Below are 27,995 nucleotides of genomic sequence, written 5' to 3'. Positions count from 1 at the left end.
CTTTGCTGTACAGCAGAAACTAACACAACATTGGAAATCAACTATACTCCAATAAAAAGTAATTTAAAAAAAGATAGGTGATATCAACTGTCAGTCAGGATATGGAGCAACTGGAACTCACATGTCTTGCTACTGGGAATGTAAAATACACAACCACTTTGGAGAAAGATTTAGCAGTTTCTTATCAAGTTAATGTTCCATCTACCCTTTAACATAACAATCCTTCCATTATTCAAGAGAAACAAAAGCATATGTCCATAGAAAACTTGTATAAGAATTTCTTAGTAGCTTGTTCATAATAGCCCTAAACTGAAAACAACCCAAATGTCCACCAACAGATAAATGGACAAAAAATTGTGGTATAGTCATACAATGGAATACTACTTAGCAATAATAAGAAACAACTGACATATGCAATAGCATCACAGACATTATGCTGAATGAAAGAAGATAGACACAGAGTATATACCAAATGATTCCATTTATGTGACGTTCCATTATATGAGATTTACGTGAACTAATCTGTTATGGAAAAATCTACTATGGACTTAAAGATCACTATCTAAAACTGAGGCCTGAATACAACTTTGTTTTAAAGATTGAGATAATGTATGTAAAATAGCCCCCTTGGGCTTCCCTGGTGGCGCAGTGGTTGAGAGTCCACCTGCCGATGCAGGGGACACGGGTTCGTGCCCCGGTCTGGGAAGATCCCACATGCCGCGGAGCAGCTGGGCCTGTGAGCCATGGCCACTGAGCCTGTGCGTCCGGAGCCTGTGCTCCGCAACGCGAGAGGCCACAACAGTGAGAGGCCCGTGTACGGCAAAAAAAAAAAAAAAAAAAAAATAGCCCCCTAGTCTGTAAAGCTATATACAAATGTAGGCATTATTATTAACTTACATCAACAATTCTGGTACAGCAAGTTAACGTCCTCCTGGAGAAGAAGGCAATGTCTTAGTCTGTAAAATCCCAAAGAAAGATCACAAACTAGAATTGTCCAGCTCTGAACACATCTTCCAAAACCGAATCACCTGCCGACTTCAAGATGTGTCAAAGATGAACAATGGACTTAAATGCCTTTATTTTCATCATTACAAAATATCACTTCAAATAAAGTACATTTTAATTATTCCAATAATTTCTGACTGAAGTTTTATGTCAGTACAAAGCCCCCTGCTCTACTACACACTGATATGACCTTTAACAGCTCTTAGATTAGAAACAGCCTAATAAAAATGCCATTATCTGATTAAATATAAATAAACCCAAGAAGTTAATATTAATTTCATATTCCTGGGGAAAGCAGTCCCTGTCATAAATAGCTAGCCATTCCAAATGGCTAAATCTGTGAATTTTATGTTTTAACTAACTATATTATCATGTATATATGCTCATTGGTAAAGTGAATCATCACAGACTATTCTCTGCTCTCAGTGCACACCGTATCAAGAGCCTCAGACATAGTACTGGATCCCTTTTGCCCCTGACTTCTTTGGCTTCAGACCATGTGTCTCAATGTTTTTTCTCTCCCAGTTTAGATACGGCAATCCAATTTTATAGGTTTTTTCTTTTTTTTTTACCCTCCATCATCTTAGGGTGCTGCTCCTGGGTAGCTGCCCACAACTCCAAGGTACAGCATTTGCATGCACCATATAGACAGAGTGAACATCCTTCCCGGTTTTAGTTTTGGTTTATACCTATTGCCTATACATAATTGAGAAAAATGTCTTTTTATTCTCAGAAGTTTCTAGTTTGGGCAACAGGTTAATAATCACTCTACTCAGACCACAAAAATAGGCTACCAACAGTCAATACACAGTAGGCACTCAAAGGCAGGTAGCTTGGGTGGCTAACTGGCTGAATGAATGTATGGACAAAAACTATTCCAGGGCTTCCCTGGTGGTGCAGTGGTTGAGAGTCTGCCTGCTGATGCAGGGGACACGGGTTCGTGCCCCGGTCTGGGAAGATCCCACGTGCCGCGGAGCGGCTGGGCCCGTGAGCCATGGCCGCTGAGCCTGCGCGTCTGGAGCCTGTGCTCTGCAACGGGAGAGGCCACAACAGTGAGAGGCCCGCGTAATGCAAAAAAAAATAAAAAATAAATAAATAAATAAATAAAAAACTATTCCAATGCCAGCTCAGGTCTCTGGAACATTCTTGTTGAACAAATACAGTCTTTTATTACTTTTACATTGATTATCAAATTAATCTAAGTGTTGCCCAGAAAAGATTATTAAGGAACTCACTCTTAATCAATGGATTAAAAATACTATGTAAGAGTGAAGTAAGTCAGAAAGAGAAAAACAAATACCGTATGTTAACACATATATATGGAATCTAAAAAAAAAAAAAAAGGTTCTGAAGAACCTAGGGGCAGGACAGGAATAAAGACTCAGACGTAGAGAATGGACTTGAGGACATGGGGAGGGCGAAGGGTAAGCTGAGATGAAGTGAGAGAGTGGTATGGACATATATACACTACCAAATGTAAAATAGCTAGCTAGTGCGAAGTAGCCACATAGCACAGGGAGATCAGCTCGGTGCTTTGTGACCACCTAGAGGGGTGGGATAGGGAGGGTGGGAGGGAGACGCAAGAGGGAGGGGATATGGGGATATATGTATACATATAGCTGATTCACTCTGTTATACAGCAGAAACTAACACAACACTGTAAAGCAATTATACTCCAATAAAGATGTTAAAAAAATTAATAATATGTAATTAGTATACTGATTGTAGTATAGTAAATGGTTTCTCTAAATGTTAAGGATACTTAAAAACAGTATATTCTATTAAGCAATTAATAGTTGGCCACATTTTGTTTTTAAATCATCAGTGCCTTAACCTAATCTTTTTAGAAATTATTTAAGTTGAAGATAAATAAGGTTTTACTACATCACAACTGATTTCCAAGAGACAGACAGCTCACCTATATTTACTATATAACTCATATAATATTTACTATAACTCACATATGATAGATAGTATGACTTGTATGTTACTAGTTTAGGTTAATTCAACACTGTCTTGTATCTCAGTATTTATCAAATTAACTATTGAATCTAAGCCTAAAAGAAAAAAACTTGATGCTCAAATGAACTTATGACTGGCAACAACCCACATGCTCTTCAAATGGTGACTAAACTGGTAAATCCATAAGATGAACTATATGAAATAAAATGGAACTGCTGATACTAACAGCACAGATGGATCTTAAATGCATTATGCTAAGCGAAAGAAGTCAGACTCAAAAGGCCACCTACTGTATGAGACGCACTTATACGAATTTCTGGAAAAGGCAAAATTATAAGAACAAAAAATAGATCAGTGGTTGCCAGGACTTGGAGTGGGAGCAGGGGGGCACTGACTACCAAGGGGCAATACTGTTCTGTATCTTGACCATGGTGATGCTCACACTGTATGCACTGGTCAAACTACTAGAATTACACGCCAAAGAGTAAATTTTACCATGTATAATTTTTTAAAAAATTAATCTGAGGGCAAAAAAATTATTTTTTAAAAAGCAGTTTAGATCTGGAAAAGAAAAAAGGCCAACAGCAACAAACTGTTATTTCCCACCCTTAAGAACAGAGACTACTGCATGTGCAAGTAAAAGGCAGCTCTAACTAAACTGCTTTGACTAACAGTGTATTGTCAGGGTCTGTGCCAGCACTACTTTCTGTTTCTGCAGTGTTGTCTCTCTGAATCAGACCCTCATCTCTTATCTAACCCAATTTTTCAAATCCTCTCTGAATGCCTCTCTCAATGCTTAGTCTGGGTTTTCTAACCCTGGTTTGTCTAACTGACCGCCTTACATTCATAATCCACTTCTGCCTTAACATGCACTCTTGGCATCAACCCATTTCTTCACTCTTGACCTCATGTTAGTACTTACATTAATTCCCTTAATTCCTGATTCCATCTCAACTTTGTTCTGATGGGTTGCTCTTGATCATGTCCTCTTCTCAGCCTTCAAAAGGGAGTTCTTACCTATCATGAGTTAAAACTACGAAGGGTAATAATTTCTGCTCTCCTTGAAGTGCTTTAGAAGTGGCAAACTCTAAAGCCTCCCTTGGGAACCCTATGAGTGTTTTTTCACTCCAATAATATGATGTACTTATTTCTGTCCAACAGAACTCTTGCCTATCTTTAAGTTCTACTTCCTGCTTGGTTTTATTCAAAGACACAGATAAGACATCAACTTCTTCCTTACAAAAATCATACATCTACTTTAAGACTATTATTAAACTTAATACTATCTTCCTTCTTCAAGGTACATACCTATGATTCCTGCAACACTGTTTATCACTTAATGCTATATCTTATGTTCTCTCAAACCTCTCCAGTCTTTCTACAACCCTTTACAAATGAAATGACCAAAACAGGATACTAACAAATAACAGACAATTGACAAATAAATACAACACAATACTAACATGGCCAAAAAAGAATACCCTTTGAACAAAAGCAATCAGTCAACTATGTTATGGTCTCTTACATTATGACAGAGGGCAGGAGTAGAAAATAATCACAATCTCAGAACTTCCAAAAGTTAATTCTCTAGCAGTGAGCTGCTGTCTCCTCACAAACCAGGAGACCCCCAATCTCCACAGCCATTGAGCACTTACAACCTCCCCACCCCAGGGAAGAAAAAGCATCCAAAAAACAAAAACCTCTTCTTCCTATGAATTCACTGTAGTTATCTCTCCCAGGCCAGGCAGGGGGCCTTCAGGGGGTCTTAAACTTCTTAGCTATCATCTCATTTCTCTTAGAGCCCAATTGCTGCTATTTAATTATGCAATTGTTAAAACTACTTCTTATAATCTTTTATTTCCTTTAAAGTCAAAGTATCATTTTCCTGAGCCAGAGAAGAGGGAACAAGGTTGAGAAAAGATTAAGCTGGAAAGCAAAAAAGAGAACTCTAGTTTTTTAGAAAACTGAATTTAGCTGATAGGATTTGTCTTTCCATAATGTGAGCAAAATACTTACCTTGAAGATAATTAAGAGGCATTTGTGAATTCCAGAATAAGAAGGCTTTTACCAAAAAAATTAGATCAAAAAACCAGACAAAAATAAAAAAACAAAGCTAATGATAAGAGGAGAGATAAGAGACAGAATTAAAAAACAAAAAAACAAAACAAACAAACAAAAAAACAGACTGCAGGATACAGAAACAGGGCTATAATCAAGGGAAAAGAAAACAGAAATCTATCCCCAAAAAAGCAGCAGAGCTATGGATGCAAAATGTAATTTCATTTTGGGTTTCTTTTTAAAGAAAGCAATAATGTAGCTGTTTGTATTTAGTTTCAGGGAACTGAGAAAAATGGATTTCAGACCATCAATGTACATGGGAGAGTATCAAATATTAAGGGCTTTTATGACAAAAGTTTCTAGAAAATAAAGGATTGAGTCAGGAATAAATAATCATATAAAAGCACCTGTAATTAAACAATACTTTTCAAGTTGAAGTTGGCTTCTACACTTCTCCTGGTAACACACTGAACAGAGTTATACCATAAAAGTATAGGGAAGAAGAAGCTGTATGAGCTACTTCTAACTCTACCTCTTGGACCCATCTGGATCATGGCAGCAGGTAGCAAAATCCTAAGGGGTTAAAGTACACCCATCACCCAAGACCAAAAACTACTCCCACCCCACCTTGGCTCAATGGTTTTCTCCCACTGTGGTGAGGGTGGTTTTGGAAAAGCTCCTCAAATGCCAGGAAACACTGTAATACAAAAAGAAAAAACAATTCATAAGTACCAAAACTTAACTAACATTTTGGCTTCCCTTTCAAGGAAAACTGGTATAGTGGAAAAAACACCAGTCTAGGAACCAAGAAACCAAGTGTATTCTGCTTGTTGGGCACTCATTCTAAGATGTTTGTGGTACTCCAGGGGATTTGGTGGGGAGGGCACCACTCACTCACTCACTGCTAAGGGTTACTAAATTAGTAGAATATATGCCAGAAGCTCCTGATGGCCATCTCTGTCACGAATTGGGCTGAAAATGAAGCCATCAGAGAAGCTAGCGGGACTAAGGGATGTAAAGAGACATCTCCGGTGATACAACTGAAGAATCCTCTCCAGTTCCAGCCCTTCCTGCAGATATTTTCTCCCTTAAGTTAGTCTGTAATAGGTTTCTGTGACTTGCAAGTAAGTCTGGCCAATACACTTGGGTTCTAATTCCACACTGAACTTGGGCAAGTCATTCCTCATTTACTGGCCTTACTTAGTTCCTCGTCTATAAAATGGGCCAGATCTGAGGTTTTCAAAACTTTTTTTAAGCAATAGAACTTTTTTAAACAAAAATCTTATTTTGATATCAAAAACTAAAATGATTTTATTCATATAAATGTATTTTATAAGATCAGATTTACAACATTTACTTCTGACCAAAATTAATAAGAACAATGGGTATTTAAATCTCACCTTGAGACTGAAAATAAAGATGACTGTTAGTAGAAATGTATTATCAAATGTATGATATTTATCACATCAGTGATAAATGTATGATACTTATCATATCAAATGTAAATTTACTATAATCACCAAAGTCAATGAGAACAATGATGTGTTTTGATAAAAATGAAACTTTAAAATTAAAGACTAATGGTAAAAGTTGAAAGCTTTTATTAACCTCCCAGGATTCAATTTATTTCTGTACTGTTTTGGTTGCACAGGAGTAAGACAACCCTGATTCAAAATGAATAGTTGCAAAGAATAACATGGTATTACTTATTCACCTGCCTTACCTCATGATATTATTTAATTAAAGGTAGAAAAAGCTTTTAAGTTCTGCACAAAAAAAAACCTAACAGCACAAGATTTTTAAAATAGATATCCAATTGGTTAAAATTTAGTACATAATATAGTTCAGCATTCATGGGTGTTGTTTTTTTCTTTTTTAATGATTTTAACCTCATTTAAAAATCAAATCTGAATCAAATGTTTACAGATTCCAATTAGTATCTTCACAGAACTCTAATAAAACAGCTAATCTCTAAACTCGTTTAAGAAGATTTTTAGTCAGATTCACATACACTCACTACCCATCAGAAATTGTAATGAAGCAAATATAAAAAGTTATAATTCCTCTTTTTTTATAATAAGCCTGCTTTAAAGGAAAGAAAAATTTCACCAATTCCTATTCACAATCTTAGAGAATTATGAATACAGACAAATAATAAACTGGGTCAAATAAGACTATTACAATAATCTATTCAATCTTATTGAGAACCAACTTGATGGGGCAGATCATAGAAGGTGCTATAAAACATTCATCATGTAAGAGTGCCTGCTTTACAATTGAGATGAATAACTCTCCATGCCCAACCTCAAGAAGTTAACAGTCTAGCAGAGGATACAATACAGCTGACCTTGAACAACACAGGTTTGAACTGCACGGGTCCACTCATACATGGATTTTTTTCAACATTAAATACTACAATTGCAGTTGGTTGCATCTGGAGATGTAGAACTGTGGATTCGCAGAAACCGTTTATACCAAGGGCTGACTATAAATTATACTTGGGATTTTCGACTGTGCAGAGGGTCAGTGCCTTTAACCCACGCATTGTTCAAGGGTGAACTTTACGTTCATTCACTCATTCAACAAGAGTGTCTCCTCAGTGCCACCAGCCACTGTGCAAGAAACAGGGGCTAAAAAGTGAACAATACACATACTGTCCCTACCCTCTTAAGTTCAGACTTTAACCTAAAGGCAATAGATAACCAATGAAGATTTTAAACAAAGAGACCATATGATTAGGTTAACCTTTCTGAAAGATGGCTGGCTACTATAAACTGGAGATACTAAGCCCCAGGATAGAGAAACCAGTTAGGAACTACTACGATGCTGACAAAGTAACGGGAACTCAAAAGATGGAACAACAAACTCAGCTGAAGTATGTGAAAACAAAAAAACTTCAGAGGGTAATGTTGCAGCTCAATCTTAAAAAACAAGGAGTATGCAGACAAGTAGAGGGAGTTTGTGCAATAAGAGAAAACCATAGGAAAGGCATGTCTGGGAAACCTCAAGTATCGATAGTTCCTCACAGTGAGTCTTGAATGAGGTAAAATCATTGCTAGAAAGGCAGATTAAGGAAAAGATAGTAAAGGATATTTTATAACAAAGAAACGTCTCCAGGACACTGGGGAGTGCTTTTAAGCAGGGTGATAACATGACCAGGCTTACATTTTAGAAAAATTCTTCCAGGGACAGTAGCCTGAAGAAGATGACAGGAAGTCTAACCATCCAAAAAAGAATGCGTGCTTGACAAAAGATAATCTATCTCAAAGTCTTAATCTAACTAACAATTTATCATGACAACCAAATATGGTCCAAGCAAGTACTCTGAGCTTTAGAAACCAAGCAACTAGTACCAAGTTCAGGCCACATGTATTTGACATGGCTTTGAAACCAAAAAAAAGGGACATTTCTGCAGATAAAATACTAAAAATGTAACAATGGCAAAAGATAAATGGAATGAAGAGGAAAAAACAGCAACTAAGAAAACAAGGATATAACAGAGAAAATTTTACTTCAGGGTAAGAGTTACTTCCACTTGTCAATTACATACAGATTCTCTTCTTCTATGTAATAATAAATTGTGGTTTCAACAAGCAATTCAAAAGCCAAATTTAATTTAATGCATAACACTTAAGAAAATAACCAAACAAAAACTAGATTAGAAACAGCAAACTATAACAGAGGGCCAGCTCTATACTAGCTAGCTAGCTTCTCACTGCTTAAAAAGAAATCTCTCCCTGCCTGGCTGGTCCTTGAAGCGTATCAACTAAAAGGGTAAGGTAAGGTGAGGTGGAATAGGGCAGGGTGGGTAAAGGAGGACTTGCTCTTTCACAAAGGTTCCTTATCAATGAACTAGACGAGTTCCTAAATGCTTTCATTCCAATTCTCTTTCTTTATATAACAAATATAACTCAGATTCAAACATGCCAACAGATACAACGAAGAATCCAATTATTTTATCTTAAGAAAATGAATCCTACCTTTCCGGGGTCATCCTTGGATCGAGGCACTTTAAGGAAACACTTGTTCAGCGACAGATTATGTCGTATGGAATTCTGAAATTTAAAAAGAAAGAAAAGCCATAAGGTCATTGGAATCCAAAAACCAAAACCCCCTTTAGAAACAATCAGAAACCTAAATATCTCTATGCACTGGAATACAATTACAAATGAAATAAGTTTTTTAAATGAGCTTCAAATTTAAACCTTTCTGATTTTCAAATTATGAATGCTACAAAGGGGAGTAGTTATTGGAAAAGACAGTTTCTAGTGCATTTTGTAAAACTCCAAATAATGGACTATATGTCCCATTTTAAATGTTTAGTAAGACCTTTCAATGATGCAGGAAGATGTCTGTGATTAACGTTAAATACCAAATATAAAATTGTATGCATATTATGATTTTAATTGTGATATATATATTTATTAGCTAATTTATTTATTCTTGGAAACAAGCCATAATGCAAAATGCTAAGAGTTATTCTACATGGAATTATAAGTGATGATTATTTTCCTCCATTCACTTTTCTGCAATGTTCAAATGATTTACAAGGCACATGTGTTACCACTTTTTAATGAGTTTAAAAAGTTATAAACAAAAAAATGTCACTGCTCCATTACAAGAGTACATAAAAACCAATTAGGTTCTCACTACAATATTTAAGAAAGAAAACCACATGGGAAGACACTGACTAGAGAAGCCAGCAAGAACATGTAGGTTCCTCAATGTAGCAAGAAGAATAAACAACTTGGATGGAAGGAAAACGCACTTAGAGACCTGGAGAATCTGTGAAACAGGAAATCTTTCATGAATAAACAGGACTATGCCACAACTTTTACAGAAAATACCCAAAGGCCATTTCTTCTTAATTAAATGCTCTAAAATCCATTTCATAATTTTGTTTGTTCCAAAATGGCCAGGTATCTGGTGGAGGGGCTCCAATTGCATTTAGCCACTACTTAGAATTGGATGTTGGGCAGAGGGTTATTTTTTGGCATAATGTCATTTTATTTTTAATATAAAATTCGGAACTCTAACAATGCCTACATTAAAACTTGCCTCTCATGAGGCAATATTGGGATTAAAGAAGTTTTTAAAAGATGACCAGAGAATGTAAATTCAAGCCTATCTTATTACCAAACATCAATTAAAACTTATGAATGGGAGTTCCACCTCTACCTGGAATGTAAACAGCTACAAAGACTGATGATCCCTCCCAAACAATGAGAAACCAATGGGTAAGCCAAAAAAAAAGTCTATTTTTAAGCCACATCAGAGAGCTGAGGTTGCAAAGCAGCCCAACAAATAAAATTCCTAAGAGGGATAAGCCCATTCAAGGAGAAAGGGGACAAACTGTCTCACTTTTCGGCAGAATATGGGAGAAAGAGATGGCCACCATCCAAGCACCCAAGAAATTAGCTAAAATTTGAAAGGCCAAGCATGGTATCAGTTTAAAGTAGCAAGGATCCCAGACACAAGGGAAATTTCCACTCACTCTCAAGCTCAGAAGAAGCTCTTGGACCTTCACCGTATGCTCACAAGAAAGATTGGGGGCAGGAAAGGAAAACAGAGAAAGTCTCCTTTGTGGCATAAGCAGGAAGGAGGTAACTGATGGCCACGAGGGGGAAAAAAGCCACACCACCTTCTACAGATCTTACAAAGCAAAAAACTTAAGTTTGAGGTAGGGGTAACAAAACTTCCCACCCACAGGGCTCTGGCAAAGATTACTTCTGAGGAAAGAATGGAAACAAAGCCCTTCTGCCTCTAGGGAGGGATAGGAAACACCTTCCCAGGATACAGGCAAAGACCTGCTGATGGAGGAAGCAAAATCCTTTTACCTATGAGACAAGTGTCAGAAACTACCCAGGGGCCAGTATCCTACACCAATACACCATGCTGAGGTGGAGGGTGACTGTAGCTGGGAAAGGGACAGGAAACTCCCACGCAAAGGTAACTGGATAAGCAAGGATAACTAACCTGGCTGAGGGAAAAAAAAAACACTGAAAAAGCCCCACCCCCAAGTCCAACGGCCTGAATAAGACTAAGGCTGGATCAAGACACCCCACCCCCCCACCAAAAAAAAAAAAAACACCAGCCCCTACCACAAGCCCAGCAGTGAATAACAAGTAGTGACAACCTTCAGAGAGAGGAGGGGCAGGAGCATGGACAGAGACCCCTATCTGTAGCAAGGTGGGCAGAGACAACTAAACCTAAAGAGAAAACAGGAAAACTGAGAAAACCCTACAGCACCCAAGCCTCCCACTCCAAGCACAAGGTAACAAGAGTCTACTGCAGGAGGAATGTAAAGTCTGTGGTATACTAAAGGCAAAGGTACCAACAACAAAACCCAAATCCAGCTCAACTACTGATGAGTGTAATTCGACTCCCCACACAAATGGCCTGTGAAAAAAGATGCTTGTCCATTTACAGGTACAAATAGCATTTACTTCTATCTCTACCATTCTTCTACACATGTAGCTGGAACTCAATCAAAAACTGCAAGACACATGGAAAAGCAAGAAAAAAGAAAAAAGCCCATTGTCAAGAGATACAGTAATCAACAAAACCCAACTGAGAGATGACGCTATCAGACAAGAACTTTTAAAAAGCTATGACTAATATGTTCAGGCACCAAGTAGAAAAAAGTGCACAACTTGCATAAAGAGATGGGGAATTTCAACAGAGATGTGTAAGCTATAAGAAAGAGTCAAATGTCAATGATAGAAATAAAAAACATGATAAAAGATAAAGGATTCCCTAGATGGTTCATCAGTAGACTGGACCCAATTAGGGAAAGGCTCAGGTTATCTTGAGGCTAGATCAATAGAAATTATCCAAAATAACACACATGCACGTAGGCATGCACATATACACAGATACAAAAAAAAAAAATCATCCAAGAACTGTGGAACAATACATGTAATTAGAGTCCCAGAAGGAGAAATGGAAAAGAATAGGGTAGAAGAAAAATTTGAAGATGTAACAGACAAGAATCATCCAAAAGTAATGCAGGACATCAAATCACAGATGCAAGAATTTCAGAGAACACCAAGCAGAACGAATTAAAAATCCACACAACTATATTCATTATAGTCCAAAAGCTGAAAATCAAAATGAAGAGAATATCTTGAAGGGCAGCAAGAGAAAAAAAGAAAGATTATGTACAGAGAAATAAAGATTAGAATTACAGTGATGTCTCAAAAACCATGCAAGTTAGAAGACAACAAAGTGACATCTTTAAAACACTAAGAGAAAAAAAAAGTCAATTCTATATGCAGTAAAAATATCTCTCAAAAATGAAGGCAAAATAAAGACTTCTAGACAAACAAAAGCTGAAAGAAGTCATTTCTTGTACCGCCAGTTGGCTGGCAATATTGGAAGGAAGTTCTTCAGGCAGAAGTATGATACCAAATGGAAACCTGGATCTACAAAAAGAAATAAAGAGTTCCAGAAACTGTGAAAATGAAAGCAGATTTTAAAAATCACTTTTTCTTATCTGTAATGCCTTTAAAAGATAACTGTCTAAAGCAAATATAACAATTATTTATGAGATTTATAACATGTAAAAGTAAAACGTACAATAACAATAACACAAAGGTTGGCTCAGGGGAATTAGAAGTACAGCTGACGCATGAACAACACGGGTTTGAATTATATGGGTCCACTTATATGCGGACTTTTCCAATAAATACATACTACAGTACTATACAATCCAAGGTTGGCTGAATCCACAGATGAGGAACCATGGATATGGGGGGCCAATTGTAAAGTTATACATTCGACTGTGCAGGGGTTAGTGCCCCCTTAGTCCTCGGGTTGTTCAAGGGTCAACTGTATAAGGTTTATAAAGTTCTTACACTATACATAAAATGGTATAATGAAGGTAGGGTGGGATAAGTTAAAGAGGTGGGTGGTAAACCCTAGAGTAATCACATCTTAAAACAAAATTTAGGAAGAGGTATAACTAATAAAATAATAGTGAAGATAAAATGAAATCATAAACAATACTCCAAATCCAAAAGAAGACAAGGAAAAGAAGGAACTAATCAGAAAAATTACCCATCTAAAAAGTTCAAGATGGGAAAAAACCAAAATCAAGATGGTCAGAAGAAGAAATCAAAATGGTCATGTTTTCTAAATGGCTTCACAGTGGAAGAACACATTTCTACTTAGATCTTCCTCCTCTACAAAAAGCTTAAAAGCTGGAAATCTTCAAGACTCTGACACTGTCCTTTTTTCACTTCTACATTTGCTGCCTAGGCAATCTCATCTACAGCCATGGCTTCAATAACCATCTGTGACCTTTCTCCTGAGTTAACACATATTTTCAACAATCTACTAGACATCTCCAGAAACACCTCCAACTCAACATGTTTAAAACTAAACTCAATCTTTATTCTCAGTGTGGTCTTCTGCCAGTTTTCCCTTCTCTATTTAAAGACAGTTATTCATATAACTGTTCCAATCAGAAACCTGTAAGACCTCCTTAACTCCTCCCTCCTTCTCACCATCTAAAACAAATCTGTCACCAAATCTTGTAGGTCTACCTTCAATCTACCTACTTTATCCATCTCTTCTGTTACTACTTCAGTCCAGGACACCAGTCTCACCAAAACTAGTACAACAGCTTCCTAACTGGTGTCCATCCTCTACCTTCCTCTCTTTACCCCTCCTCCACCATTCTCTACCCAACAGGCAGTTACCTCTTCACAAGGCAAATCTGACATTACTGTTTCAATTAAAACCTTTCAGTAACTTCTCATTGCACTTAGGATAAAACCTAAAATCCTTAAAGCCTCCACAAGACTCTTCATAATCTCACCCTATCCTGCTGTCATACTCTCTATACTAACCCCCTCCAATGGTCTCTCTCACCTCTAGGCTTTCTATTTATTGCTCCCCCTGCAAAAGTTACTGCTGCCAGCCTTCCTCCATCCCTTTCACCCAACTGAGTCTACTTAACTTTCAATTCATTCTTGGTTTAAACATTAGTTCTTTAAGGAAGTCCTTTCTGACTTTCATAAATTATTAGCTTAGGCCAAGTGTGGATTTCTCACCACACAGTTATTTGTTTAATGGTCTTCCTCCTCCATACTGTATTCTATATCAAAATATAAGTAGGCTCCATAAGGGTAGGGATCTTGTCTACCAGCTCAGAACCTAGAATATAATGCTTTTCATATGGGAATCACAAATCTGTTGGAAAAAATGCCAAAAGCATATTTAGAAAATAAAAACACCTGGAGAGATATGAGAGCCAACACATGTATTTACAACACACAATGAAGAAAAGAGATGACTTCAGACCTCACAACTTGGGGAGACACTACCTCTAACAACCCTAAGAAAAGAAGTTGGGAGAGCAGAGGTAGAGATAACTAGGATGGCAGAGAGTAAGCTGGAGGAAAATGGCCCGGGTTAAACAACTGATAATGGTATATTGCTTGGCCTTGAAAACCCAGCTTCAAAAGTAGTTTCTCAAAAGTACAGTCTACTTACACCAGAATCACTTGAGATGAATTTTAATGCAGATTCCTAGGTTCTAAGATGACTAATTCAAAATCTCTGGAGTTGTGACCCAGGAATCTGAATTTAAAAGCACTCTCACTGATTTTTATTTTCACTTGAGTTTAAACTGGCATCTCTCATTCAAATCAACCACCACATTCCCACCTTTACTTCTCTTCTCCCACTGTGAGAGCCCTGACTCCCCAAAACACTAATATACGTACTCATTTGTTCTATCCTACCATGCACATAAGATTGTTTCAGAATTGCTCCCAACTCCCAACTTCTTTTCTTGTGGTCACACAAGGTACAGACTGCCTCTAGCAAATTACCACTACCAAAGACAAATCTACTAAATGAAGTCCATGATTCTTTTGTAATTCTTTTCAACCTTGGTATGCTCTTTTCAAAACTTCTTGAATTTTTCTGTGCGATTATGTTATACATTTGATATAAGGCTTATTTATTTCTACTTATATTCAGTTTTAAGGTTTTCTTTTTTCATCCTTTTTGATTCCCTTATATTTTTTTGGATGTGTAAAACACTTAGATGTTTCAAAACTCAAAACTATATAAAAAGGTACACTCACAATCTTATTCCCTTCCTTATCTCTTCTACCTCAGTTCCGTCCATCCCTATAGGTAACTATGTTTACTATATTTCTAGTTTATTATTCCTAACTTTCTTTTTACAACAATAAGCAAACACATAATATATTCTTATTTCTCTTTTTTCTTCACATAGAAAAGTAGAACACACCCCCACATGCCCATACCACACTCTTTTATATTTTTCTTTTTATTATTCTAAATTCCAATAACTTAATAGGTTAATTTTCTTTAGTAAGGTGAACAGCATAAAAAAAATTCCTTTTCCTCTAGTTCAGATTACAAAATCATTCAATTATGGAAATTCAAAGAGTTTTTATAACTCTTATGGACTATTCAAAGAATTGTTTTTAATATGTAATCTCCCTTCAATGCCCTGGCACAAAATGAAAGGGAGTTCATCTAAATATTAAAATTCTATTTGAATCCTTTTAAGCGACCACGACAACATTTTCTCCTCTGGGTGACTTTAGTTGGCTCTACATTTCTGGAAAGGTGGTTGACAACTGCTTTAGGATCTTTCTTCCATCCTCTCTTCAAACAACACAAGCTAATTTCACAAGTTCTATATGACCTTCCATTTTCACCTAACCCATCCCTTCCATACGTGAAGGAGAAACAGTAAGCAGCAAGTTGTACAAGTAATGCTAAACAAATCTTAGGACAGTGAATGGGAACTAAAACATGAAAACAGAGATAGGACCTGAGCAAAGGAGAAGATAAACCACTTTCCATTTGTCTCCATGTGAGATGTTCAAAATATTTCTATGTTTACAAAAATAAAATTTAAAGTAATCATGGCAAGTTCTAGGCTCCTGAAATTGGGTGGAAGAAACTTTTTTAAAAGAATAATTATGAAACCGCAATCCCCAGGAATATTCAAGGTCTGCCTAAAGCAACAGACTGGACCAGATAATCTCCCTGGCGTATCTTTTAGTTCTAAAAAGCAACATTATCCTTCTCAACCTATTCCCATTTTTCGCTTTCCATCCTTCCTTCTTCACTACATCCAAACCATGTATCTTCCAGATGAAACTGTATCACTACTTCTAAACCAGTTTCAGACCATAACTTGGGGTGGCCAGCAGCAAGAAATCCAGCAGACTGAATCTGGCACTCTCAAGGTGGACTTAGATGAAACAAGATCCCTGAACAAAGATCTGTAAGTTCTATAATAGAGTTATTAATAAAACATATGGAAACACAAAAGATTAATTCTACAGGGAAAAGAGAGATTACATATGAGCTTAAAGAATAAACAGAATAATGCCAACTGGACAAAGGGCAAGAGAAAGTCCAAGGACAAGTAAGAGAAAAACAAAAGCAAGAAAAATCAAAATATTTATTTCTAGGACAACTAATAGGCTGGAATATGTAGAAGAAACAGTACATGAGAGGGAACTAGCAAAAATTAAAGCTAGGAAAGAAAGCTGGGACCAGGATTCTGGCCTTCATTCAAGCTGCATTTACTGAGGCTTACTAAATGGAAGTACTGTGCTAGTGCATGGAATAGAGGAAAAGATACAAAAAAAATCCCTTCCCATAAGGTACTTGATTATCTGGCATGATATACAGCACACATCACGGGTGCAGAGTAATTCAGTAAATGCCTTTAATAAGTATATCCAAACAAAAAAGACAAAGGTGTTGAGACATGAAAGCTTAAGAGAAACAAGTGGAACTACCAGCTGATGGCAGACCTAAAGCCGTGTAAGTCCCCTTCTTCCACATGCACACACACAAATACACACACCCCACACTGCACACAACTGGATAACTCCTACATAAGAATATGAATGTAAAATGTGCAGATACAAAAGAAAACTGAATTATTTGTCATATAACATAGATTAGGTAGGTAACTAATCTGAAGGTTCCTCAAAAAGCTTCGATGAGGAGCTAAGCCTTCTTTAAGAAGTAGCTGATTCTAGAGCTGAGGCAGGAAAGGTACGAGATGAGCCTGGAACATCTTGTGGTGCCAGAAAGTTAAGAAGTGGTAAATAAACAAAAGAACTCTACCGTATCAAAGGGCACAGGAGCCAACCTGTAAGAGCTCCCAATGCAAAAGCAGCAAAAATCTGAGCAACAAATAACGACAGCACAAAAAATAAAATAAATATCCATGAGTGCATACTATTACAAATATACGATTGAATAAATAAATAAAAGGGGAGGAAGGGACAAGGCTTCCATATTAATTGGGAAGGATCCCAATTAATATAGAAGGAATAAAGGAAAAAAGAAAACCACCACTAGAAAACAATAAAAACTGCTGTAATGATCTACCAACGAACACTAAAATTAATGAACAAAAATTTAAGAAAAACAGGGTACTGCATGCTGTCAAAGTATCTCCTCCAAAACATTTCATAATTTACAAAGTGATAAATAGTAATTTTATAGTGGAGAAACCTCGCAGACACCACCTTAACCAAAGAACCATGGTGAACATTACCAGTAATAAGACATACTGACATCAAGTTCCCCCTGATATGACTGATAGACAGAGAAGGGCACATCACCTCTGCATTATTCTTCCCCAAAATGCATTACCTCAATCTAACTGAGAAAATATCAGACATATCCAAACTGAGGAACATTCTACAAAATACCTGACAAGTACTCTTCAAAAGTGTCAAGGTCATAAAAGACAAGAAAAGATTGAGGGACTGTTACAGATTGGAGAAGACTAAGGAGACATAACAAATGACAGCTAAATGTAATGTGGGATCCTAGATTAGATCCTGAATTGAATCCTGGAACATAAAAAAAACATCAGTGGGAAAAACTGGTGAAATCTGAACGAAGTCTGTAATTTACTTAGTAGCTAACAGTACTGCTTAGTCAAAAGTATTAATTTCTTAGTTTTGATAATGGTACTATGGTTATATAAGGTGTTAAAAAAGAGGAATTGGTTGAAGGATATATGGGAACCCTTTGTACTACTTACAAAACTCTGCTATAAATCTAGAATTCTTTCAAAATAGAGTTTTTTTAAAAAATCTTTGATGATAAAAACAGTACTAGTTGCAATACTATGCTATTTTTTTTTTAAACCTCAGACACACTATCAACTTAACTGAACTGTGGGTATTGTTTTCTAGTGAATGCTACATTATCTCTGCTCCAATACCTTATGCTATGTCAGTCCTCTAATATAAGAAAGCTCTAACAAATTAATATTCTACCCAAAATAAAGTTATTCATCTAATTTAAAACATTTAATTTCCTTTTTTAACCCTAAAAATGACTAGTAATCAGAATTTCATCTTTAATTATATAAGCCTCCACAAAGCTTTATCTTCAATAAAAGCCAGTATTGTTACTGTTTACAGCATAAAAATAAAAATTTAAATAAAATCCTTACCTTCCATCCACTGCCAGCCTCTCTATAATATGGGAAGTTATCACAAATCCACTGATAAATCTCACTTAGAGTCATTTTCTTTTTGGGTGAGCTATTAATTGCAAATGTAATGAGGCTGGCATAACTGTATGGAGGCTTCCCATCTTTGTGCTGTTGGACTTCTTCCTGGTCCAGGGTTGTATTTGGGTCAAGAAGTGTATTCTTCTTGGAAATTCCTGTTCCATGTGCATTTTGTGTAGCATCAGATTTTTGGATGGCTGCTCTCATGGTGAGCTGTGGTAACCAGTCCATAGATGTTAGGCTGCTCTCCAGTTCAGATGTCATCCTGAAGGTAAATAGACTCCTTAGTCAATATCAAGGAAAGAACCCCCGCTTCTCAAAATATCCAATATTCACAAATCTAGGAGTTCCAAAGTGAGGGAAAGCCTGAGTTAAATCTGGAGGAAAAAGATTGAGTATATTAATGACCAAACCAAATATTTAAGGGATCAACATTTCCAATCTTTTTTCTTAATTTCTTCCTCTCCAAACACAACAAATTTGGTTTTAAACTGTTTAAGAGATAGAACAATACATACACACAAAGTGATTCTGAGGCCAGTTTTCTTAAAAAGACTATCTGTCACTTTAAACAGGGAGACAGGATCATAGTATGAATAAATCTGTCTGCAGTCCAGCTTTTTACTCACCAACACTGCAGGCCCTTTTAAAACTTAAGATTGTATATCTGGCATTTCTTTTACACAAATTTTAGGGAAATCATACAAAAGAATACCAAAATTAAAGTGTAGGCAAGAGGTCAGAGAAGTAACTGAGGAATTTACATGGAGGAAAGAAGGTAAAGTTGAGCAGGTGGGAGATAGGAAGAGTAAAGCAGGGTAGACAAGAATAGCAAGGAGACAAGCTAGCTGGGGGAGTTGACTGAAAAAAGAAATGCAAACTCAAGGACACTGATGAACTAGAGAAAAGGAGAACAGGCAGTGCCAGGAAGTTTAAAAAAAAAAAAGTCAAAGAACAAGCTTAAGAAAACTAAAGATCTGGGAGTGTAGGATATGAGATAAAATCACATAAATGGACAGCAAGAAAAGAAACATTAAAAACTCAACGACAGGCTTACAAAAACATCCAGTGATCTGGATTCTGTAATCTATTTCTCTCCAAGGCTGAAAAATTCAAACCATTATCACCCAAAGAAAGAAAAAAGAAAAAACAACATCTGCCAGGTTAACACATATTCTGGAGAAAGAAGGAAGCCGCTCTAAGAATGGAAGATAAAAATATAGAAACAAAGATTGACACCTCACACTGGAATGGCAAACTTTCAACAAAAGGTACAAACTTTCCTATCCTGGGATCAAAGAAGCAGGAAAAGTGAGCCTGACAACAAAGCAGAGAGGAATGAAAGGCTTCTAAGTGATATAAAAATAAAGGGAAAAAGAAAACAAAATAAGAAACTTAAAGTATCTCAGTAAAAAGAAAAAAATTGTGGCTAAGAATCCCATATATACCCTTCATTCCAAATGGCTGCAGGCAAAAAGCAACCTGGAGTATGTGCTTAGGATCTGAACTTCTGGGAGGCAATGTAGAATTAATAAAAAACACAGGCTCTGGAGTCAGGCAGATCAGAATTCAAGTACTTATGCTACCAGTTACTATCTGTGAGACTATGAAAGTGTTACTATCTCTAAACCCCATCTCATCTGTAAAATGAAACAATAATAGTACCTACGGTTGAAATATTACTTTGAGAAATAAATGGGATAACTTATGCATAGAAGAAACATTCAGTAAGTATTAGTTAATAATATTACTCTAGGAGTATCTTGGGAGGGTACTAATGAACCATAAAGTAAATAAGATTAAGCAATAGCAATTATAAATCAAGAGCTAGCCACGAGGATTCTATCTGCATTGCCAGTAGAATATTAACTACTGGCAATGCAGATAGAATATTTTCCAATATTTTGATTAACAGTTTTACATTTTTCATTTTCCCTCCCCATCTCTGCTGTATGCATTCCTCTGAAACCTGAACTTTAAATTCCTCTATACAGCACCTTGCTCTACAATCTCAGCCAGAAATGCTTGTTCCCATCATGAAATAAGTGATAGAAACTTGTGGAATAAGAAGCCAAGATAATTTAGAGATCACAGAATGTCAAAGAGTGGGCAAAGTATCCTAGAGATTAGAGAACAAAGCCTCCAATCTAAAGATGAAAAACTAAGGTCTACTGAAGTTAAAGACTTGTCCAAATTCACACAAATAGTTAACAGCGGAACTAAAACCAGAGCTCAGATCTCCTGATGCCCAATCCAGCAGTTTTTCTACCATACCTTACCTGTAAAATTAAAATAATAGTACCTACCTCTCACTGATATAAAGTACTCAGAACAGCCACTGGCAAATAGTAAAGAGTCAATAAATGTTAGCTACTGGTAGTGGTGATAACAGTAGTTGCTGCTATTATTATTCACATTTTATTCTACAAACATTGGCTATTATTATACCATGCTATCATCCTATTTGCCTCAATTAAGTCTCCACTGAGTAGCTTTATTTTGTTCAAATTCCCAAAGCAGCCAGTCACATACATTTTCAAAGATAATGTAAAAGTACATTCCAAATTGGAATATAACTGATACAGCAGATGCTCCCTGTTGAGAACCATCTTTAACTTCTGTTTCCTTCCCCCAGTGCCACTAACTGAGACTTTAGGAGAGTCTCAGTAATATAACATGAACACACACTAAGTAGGTACTTAATACTGTTATAAAAATAAACAAGAATTTATAATTACACACGTGTACAAGGCTATCCTAGAGTAAAATCTTATACACACAGCAAGTATGATAAAAATTTCTGTCCTCTAGAAACCTGTACTCCAATTAGGAAGGTCAAACACAAGAAAGAGCTGGAAAAGAGCTCTGGGTGCTGCAATGGCTCAGAAAAAGGTGGAGGACAACATGGGCTGCAGCCTTAAGAGGTAGAGAAGGAAGAACTTCAGCTAAGACTTAAAGAAAGTTAAGATCTAAATAGGCTGGAAAGAATTTGGTGCCTAGCCATCAAAGGCATCATGAGTAAGAATTATTCATTGAAGTAGAGTATAAAAATCTTTCTCAAATTTAAAATCTGAAAAAGCGGGGCTGCTGTTTTCTTTGCAATTTGTTATATTTTACATATTCTTGGTAGTGAGGTAAAAAGTGCCTCTATTGTTGCTGCTTAGGCTGGTTATTGCAGTGGTTCTCCACTAAGAACACAAAAAGTGACCATTAGATTTGACCAGATCTTCAAGTAACTTTAGAAAGAAACCTCTTAGTGGAATGGTGATGACAGAAGTCCACTTGTATAAGAGAACAGATGGTGGCAGATTTAAAAACAGCATGGGAGGCTCTGAGGAATCTGGTTATGGAAATCTGGTTAAGAAATGTCAGGCCCTCATTACCTCACCTCATTCCAAAAGCTTCCTAGCTGGCCTCCTAGGCTCTGATTTCTCACCACTCCTCCCTGCTAATCACCTCCAGAGTACATGTATATACTCCAAGAGAAATGCCAGCAATGTTTTCATGTCACTGTGCCCAAAAACTTTAAATGGTTCCCCTTCTCATATTATACTAAATCTGAATGCCTCATTTTCAACTACTTTAGCTTCATTAACCTTTTATTAATCCTTCTCTATTAATTCCTAGAGCAATTATAACCTCAGTTTGGCTTTACCATGCTGTTTCACATGTATAACTGGAACATAAGCTTTCTACCCTCACTCCCTTTTCCCCCACCTCCCCATTGAGGATAGTGACCGTACACTAGTACTTCAGATGCTACCCAACACCATGCCAGGTACACATTATCTGAAAAATAACACAGTATTTGGATAAGGAATGAGTCTTCCTTTCTGGAATGCCTTTTCCTTCCCACTCTGTCTAGCTGGCTTCTATTTTTTCATCAAGACTCAAACCAAACACCTCCCCCTCCAGAAAGCCTGATCAATCCACTCTTCCCATCCTCCATCTCCTAAATTGAACTAGATCCTACCCCCATTGACTATAAATACTTCTATCACAGAACTTACACAGAATTAAATTACCTTTATCTACCTCTCTCCCATGAGGCCATGAGCTCCTTAGAAGAAGGAACTTTCTTATTCTTTTCTGTTCCCACAATGCCTAGGAGCACAGTAGGTAAAGGGTCAATAAATGGTGGTTAAATGATTGAAACAGTGACTAGCCAATGAAGGTGTGGGTGTGCTGCTCCCCAAGCAAACAAGACCAAACCCATTTAAAAGCTAAAAGGAAGAGGTGAAAGAGGACTCAATAGTATGAGGTAAGGATAACCACAGGATAGAAGTCCTTTATGAACTGGAAAAAAGCATGACTCAGCACAGACTGACAAGTTAGTACTACACAGGAACAGAGAGTTCTACTGGAAAAGTAGAGAAAAATGGGAAGATGGAAGCCAAAGATAAGAAGATAATGTTACTTGTGGGATAAACCAAGGCATGAAAAAATTATGTCTGAAGTTCTTAAATCTATGATGGTATCTATTGCTTAAAAGAATAAGGAATTTTTTCTGCATACAATGAAAAGGTAAAGAGCATCCAGATATAACAACTCCACACTAATTTATGACATAAGAGGAGGGAGGGGGTTCTGACCTCACTTAATGAAATTCTGCCACTGATACAATCCCAAATATGCATTTTAGCTACTTTAGCACATTGCCTGGCTTCCCTCTGTAACTTCCCTAACAACTGAGGAGTAGCCAAGGCTTACACAGAAAATTTTCAACAGGATAAAAAGGTAGGAAATGGGTAGAGATATTGTTGGCTTTCCTAAATGGAGGTAAGACGAAGACATCAAGGAAAATAAAGTAAGAATAATGAAGGTAATGATGATGTGACCTAGATATTCCTGAATCCTCTCCCTCCCTTCCTAGCACTTGGCATTTTGTCTTAACACTTGGCATGTGAAAAACTGAGCAACTGAGAACTCAAAAGAAATCCTTGTAATTACCACAGCAGTAATTCTGATCACACACATCTCAGGGGGTCAAAAAATACATATATTTAAACATAATATTCATATATAAAAAACATAATTCCTGTTACTGCATCTCGGCAGCCAGAAGCAAGGTCTATGGCAGAGACCACTAACTGCCACTTCATACCTGTTCTGGCCTTCTTCCTTAGGAATACAACCCCAATTTTATTCTGGATGGTATTATGCCTTTTGCCCTTCCTGCTCTCTGGAATGTGGATACAATAGCTATTGCTCCAACAGTCATCTTGGACCATAAGGTGACCTTTGAGAATGGAAGCCATACACTGAGGACATGGGAGCAGAGAGAAAGGATCTGGGTCCCTGATTTTTTTGGTGAAGCAATTGTGAAGCTGCCACCCCAGCCCTGAACTGCCTACCTTCCAGACTTTTTATGTGTTTAACTACTATAAAAAGATCTCTACCAGCAGGTGAATGCAATTCCTAACAAACATGGAATGTGGGACATGGAAGTGAGGTGATACAAGTAACAGGACCTAAAATAAGACACTCTCTTAGAGGAGTTGATGAGGTAAACATTAAGAACTCTAATACTGCAGGATGGAAAGCTTGTTACACTTATTCAAGAGTGACAAAGGATTTGGTCAAATTGTCACCTACTGTAACTGGAAAACAAACCATATGCCAACTGAGGCTATAGAGCAAGGAGAGAAATACTATAGGAAAAATTGAGAATATTGGCATGTGTTGGCTCCTTCTAGCCGCTTAAAACAAAGTCCTAAAAGGCAAATAAACTTCAATTAAGTTGCAAGCAGAGAAAATGCAGGTTTGCTAAGGGAGGTACTCCCTGCCTATGGCCGGCAATTCAAGCTAAAATTCCTATAATTTAAAGCCCTACATGGTTGAAAAAAAACCACCAAGTGCTTCTGAAGTAGCAAACTTAAGTAACTGAGTGATAGCTGCAAAACTACAGCCTTGGCAGTAGAGAAGACTGGTGCCTTGCCACACAAAAGCAATGTTGTGAGGGTGTTGACATTCCACCCAAGACTATCACTTCAAATGGCCCCACCCAGAGCCATCATTCCCTTAGGAGCTAAAAGAGGTGAATGAACTTGGATGGGGGAAAATATATTCTTTATTTCCACTAACTTGTAACTGAAACTTAGCATTTCCTTTAATTACAAAAGCAGACAACAAATCACAGCAGCATTAACAGTACCTGTGACTTTGCCATCAATAAAAATCACAAATATATTCATATGTGACAAATGCTGCAGAATCTCAACTTTTTAAACTCATCGACTACTTCAGATTTATGACAGTGTATAGATTTGCCACTAGATTTTTTATTTAATGTGTTAATTCAAAGGCATATATATTACTATGTTTTAAAGTTAATATTTTGCTAACCATATTTCAATATAACTAGTTTCTTCTGTAATCCTAAGTATTTTATTTTATGAATTTTGAGACCTTATTCTGAGAAGGGTCCACAAGTTTCACCAGACTTTGAAGGGGTTCCATGGCACCAAAAGGTTAGAAATCCCTGAGGTAAGTAGAGCACAAAGGGCAGAGTTTTCATATTAAAAAATTCTGCCTAGGCATGTCCTCTGGCTCAAAGCAGCAAAAAGTCTAGAAACTAAGCTTTTTAAGATAACTGTAAAGCGGCAGAGGGGTGTCTAGACTGCAAAAGTCTCTTAAGTTTCCAAAATAATACCCAAGCTAATCAACAAGAAGTGAGCTATAAAGCCTATGCATTTCCCAGATAGGGCATCTTCACCAATACCCACCACAGATGTGGCCATGGAGGATACTGGACAAGGTGAGAACTTTCAGAGGGCACAGGGGACAATGGACAGCCCAGCAAAGAGCAGAATCGAGGAACTTATTATACTTTCATGGAGTCTCTGCCACTGCTACCCAGGAGGATTTTATAATCGATATGGCCTAGTGACTATTTTGTGTTTCCCATTATCCTGTTTTCTGAATAAAAGATTTTATTGCTATTATCCTATTCCTTCACCACTATAAACCAAAAAGCCACTCTGGGATCTAATGAAAGTGAATGCACCCAGAGAGCTTAGAATTTCGGCTGGATATAATAACTGGATGAAACTCTGGGTTGTTTCCCTTGGGAAAAGGGCAAGTAAGTTCTATTTATAGGAAGAACAGTACATGTGGATATTCAGGTACCCAAGGCTGATTGTGGCAGAAACCTAACAAGAAAGAAAATAAACTACTACAGATTGACCTTACATTTTGGAAGCATGTGATATAAAAAAACAATTTTTTTAATTTATAAATGAAGCAATAATTTAAGCTATTTCCAAGCAAAAGTAGCCGCTGTTATTTTTCAAAATTAGTTATCATACACCGGCAAAGCCAAAGTTTCTACTCTTAGTTCAATTTCAGGAAAATAACACAGTCAATGTCCTACATTAGAAAAGATATGGTGATTAAGAACACAGGCTCTGGAGCAAGACTGCCTGGATTGGAATCTAAGCTCTTCCACTTTTAGCTATGTGACCTTAAACAAGTAAATTAGCCTCTCTATACCTCAGTTTCCTCATGTGTAAGGTGAGGATTAAAAGCAGTACCCACCCCAAAGGATTGTTGTGAGGATTAAATGAGTTATATGTACAAAGCACTAAGAAGAGTTTCTAACACACAGTAAATAAGCATTCAATAAATGTTAGCTATTATTCCTATCAAATTCTTACTCTTCAGAATTTTCTAAATTTTAAATGACTGTCACTCTTACTCAGTGGTTTTAGACTTACATGCCCTAAATCACACAATAATCATTTATCAACCTCAATGGAAATGAGCCCCTCATTCAATTATTTACTCTAAAGAAAAGATCCAGAAAAGACTGTGCTTTTAAATTTTGTTTGTAGATTGCATATGAAAATTGAACATACACTTTTCCCACAGAAATAAGATTCTATGATGATGATTCCTGAAGCAGCCCACAAAATCCTACCTATTCTATAAAGGAGTTCTATAAATCAAATTTCTAAGAGTATAAAAGCCCCAGTTGGATATTCTGCAGCAGAGAGACAGAAGTGTAACAAGGAAAATAAATAAGTTTTTCCATTTTCCTGGTGTAGGACCAGCGTGTTCCTAATAAAATTTCAATACACATAGCTTATATCTGGCATACTTCTAAGTACCTTCTTCTATACCTTGGCTCTCCCATCTCACACTGCCATAAGCCTCCAAGATTGGCCCCTAAAGTTGGTATTATAAACTCCAAAATTAATTACTTGCTCTTCTCCTCCAGGAAAAACTCTAACCTTTTCAAAGCAGTTGATCTCTACTCTATTTAGGAAGAAAGTGGACAGCATCAAACTAATCACCCCTAAGGTATGAATAACTGAGCCTTTAAATTTCCTATAAGCAATGATCTTTTTAAAGGACAAGCCCAAAAAATCCTCATTGGTTTGAAGTGAAAATATAGGAAGAAGAATCATAATTTAGGATAGAGAATCCAATACACAAATAGAAGTTCACATTTCAAAACTCTTGACTTTCACAACTTTTGTTTCACCCCTAAGATTCCAAAAATATTCACAACACAGCTTATGCAAAAACTTGAGGGATTTAGTGAGACAACTGTCATTTGTAAACAGAACTGTGGTTTCAGAGCTATTTATCATAAAATCAGAGATGAAAAAGAACCTCACTATGTCATTTTTAAAAGCCCTGCTATTACCTATTTTGGAAACCAACAATATTCTTTAACTCCAAGGGAAGAAAAGTTCACCAAATGTATACAGTAATTCATTTTGTTTAAAATAATAATAAATTTTAACAGACTAATCTATGTATCTCCCTTGCTACAGAGAAGAAAATTTCTTTAAATTCTATCCTGGAAAGTGAGAACTGGTGAGAGTTCTCTTCACAACGATGCTTCACATATTTTACAATATTAACACCATTTAGGTTCCTTCTCAAAAGTTTGAAGTCCAGAACTCCAACAGGATCTGATTTAAGAACCATAATATAGTTACTGCTCTTCTCTAGATTCTCTCCAAATTACTCTATTACTCAAATATATAATCTTAGAGTCATAAAACTGTATTCTAAATTCATACAAGCCATACTCATAGTTAGAACTCCGTTCAGGCTAAAACTTAGGGATCATATGGTCAAAAGACATCTTTATGCCATAAATGTAATTCTTATCTTAAAAATATTTTACTCTACAATTTAAGGAGGAAAAATAAATATTTTTGGACATTAACCACTGAACTACATTCTGTCATCAAGTAAGTACCGTATTTTGCATTTAATCTCACTCTATCTATTGGAATCTCTATGTCTCTTGAGTAGCTGGAATGCTAATAAACAAGAGTCCCTTTGATACAAGAACACTCAAAGCCATCTTTGCAGATATTATTTAAAAACCCAGACAGAATCTGCTATTAATACTTCTTATACTTAGTTTTTAAAAATATGTGTAGAGTCCATGAGCCACAACTACTGAAGT

At 36.6% G+C, this 27,995-nt stretch overlaps 1 protein-coding gene across 6 annotated transcripts in view; it reads right to left on the bottom strand.

Annotated features, from left to right (window-relative positions):
- FOXJ3 (forkhead box J3) overlaps positions 1-27,995 on the bottom strand; it is a 130,815-nt gene that overhangs the window by 72,687 nt on the left and 30,133 nt on the right. For 5 of the 6 annotated variants that reach the window (XM_030867430.2, XM_030867436.2, XM_030867400.2 and 2 more), the window contains exons 3-4: positions 18,509-18,833; positions 9,006-9,080 (exon numbers count right to left, since the gene is read on the bottom strand). In XM_030867430.2, coding sequence (XP_030723290.1) covers positions 9,006-9,080; positions 18,509-18,833 — 400 coding nt within the window. Of the gene's footprint in view, positions 1-9,005; positions 9,081-18,508; positions 18,946-27,995 lie in introns of all 6 variants that reach the window. The other variant, XM_030867415.2, reaches the window with a different exon arrangement.

Source organism: Globicephala melas, chromosome 1, assembly GCF_963455315.2.
Source record: "Globicephala melas chromosome 1, mGloMel1.2, whole genome shotgun sequence".
In the NCBI taxonomy this organism is placed as follows: domain Eukaryota; kingdom Metazoa; phylum Chordata; class Mammalia; order Artiodactyla; family Delphinidae; genus Globicephala; species Globicephala melas.
The sequence above is the reverse complement of the archived record's forward strand: the minus strand, read 5'-3'. Positions and strand labels throughout refer to the sequence as shown.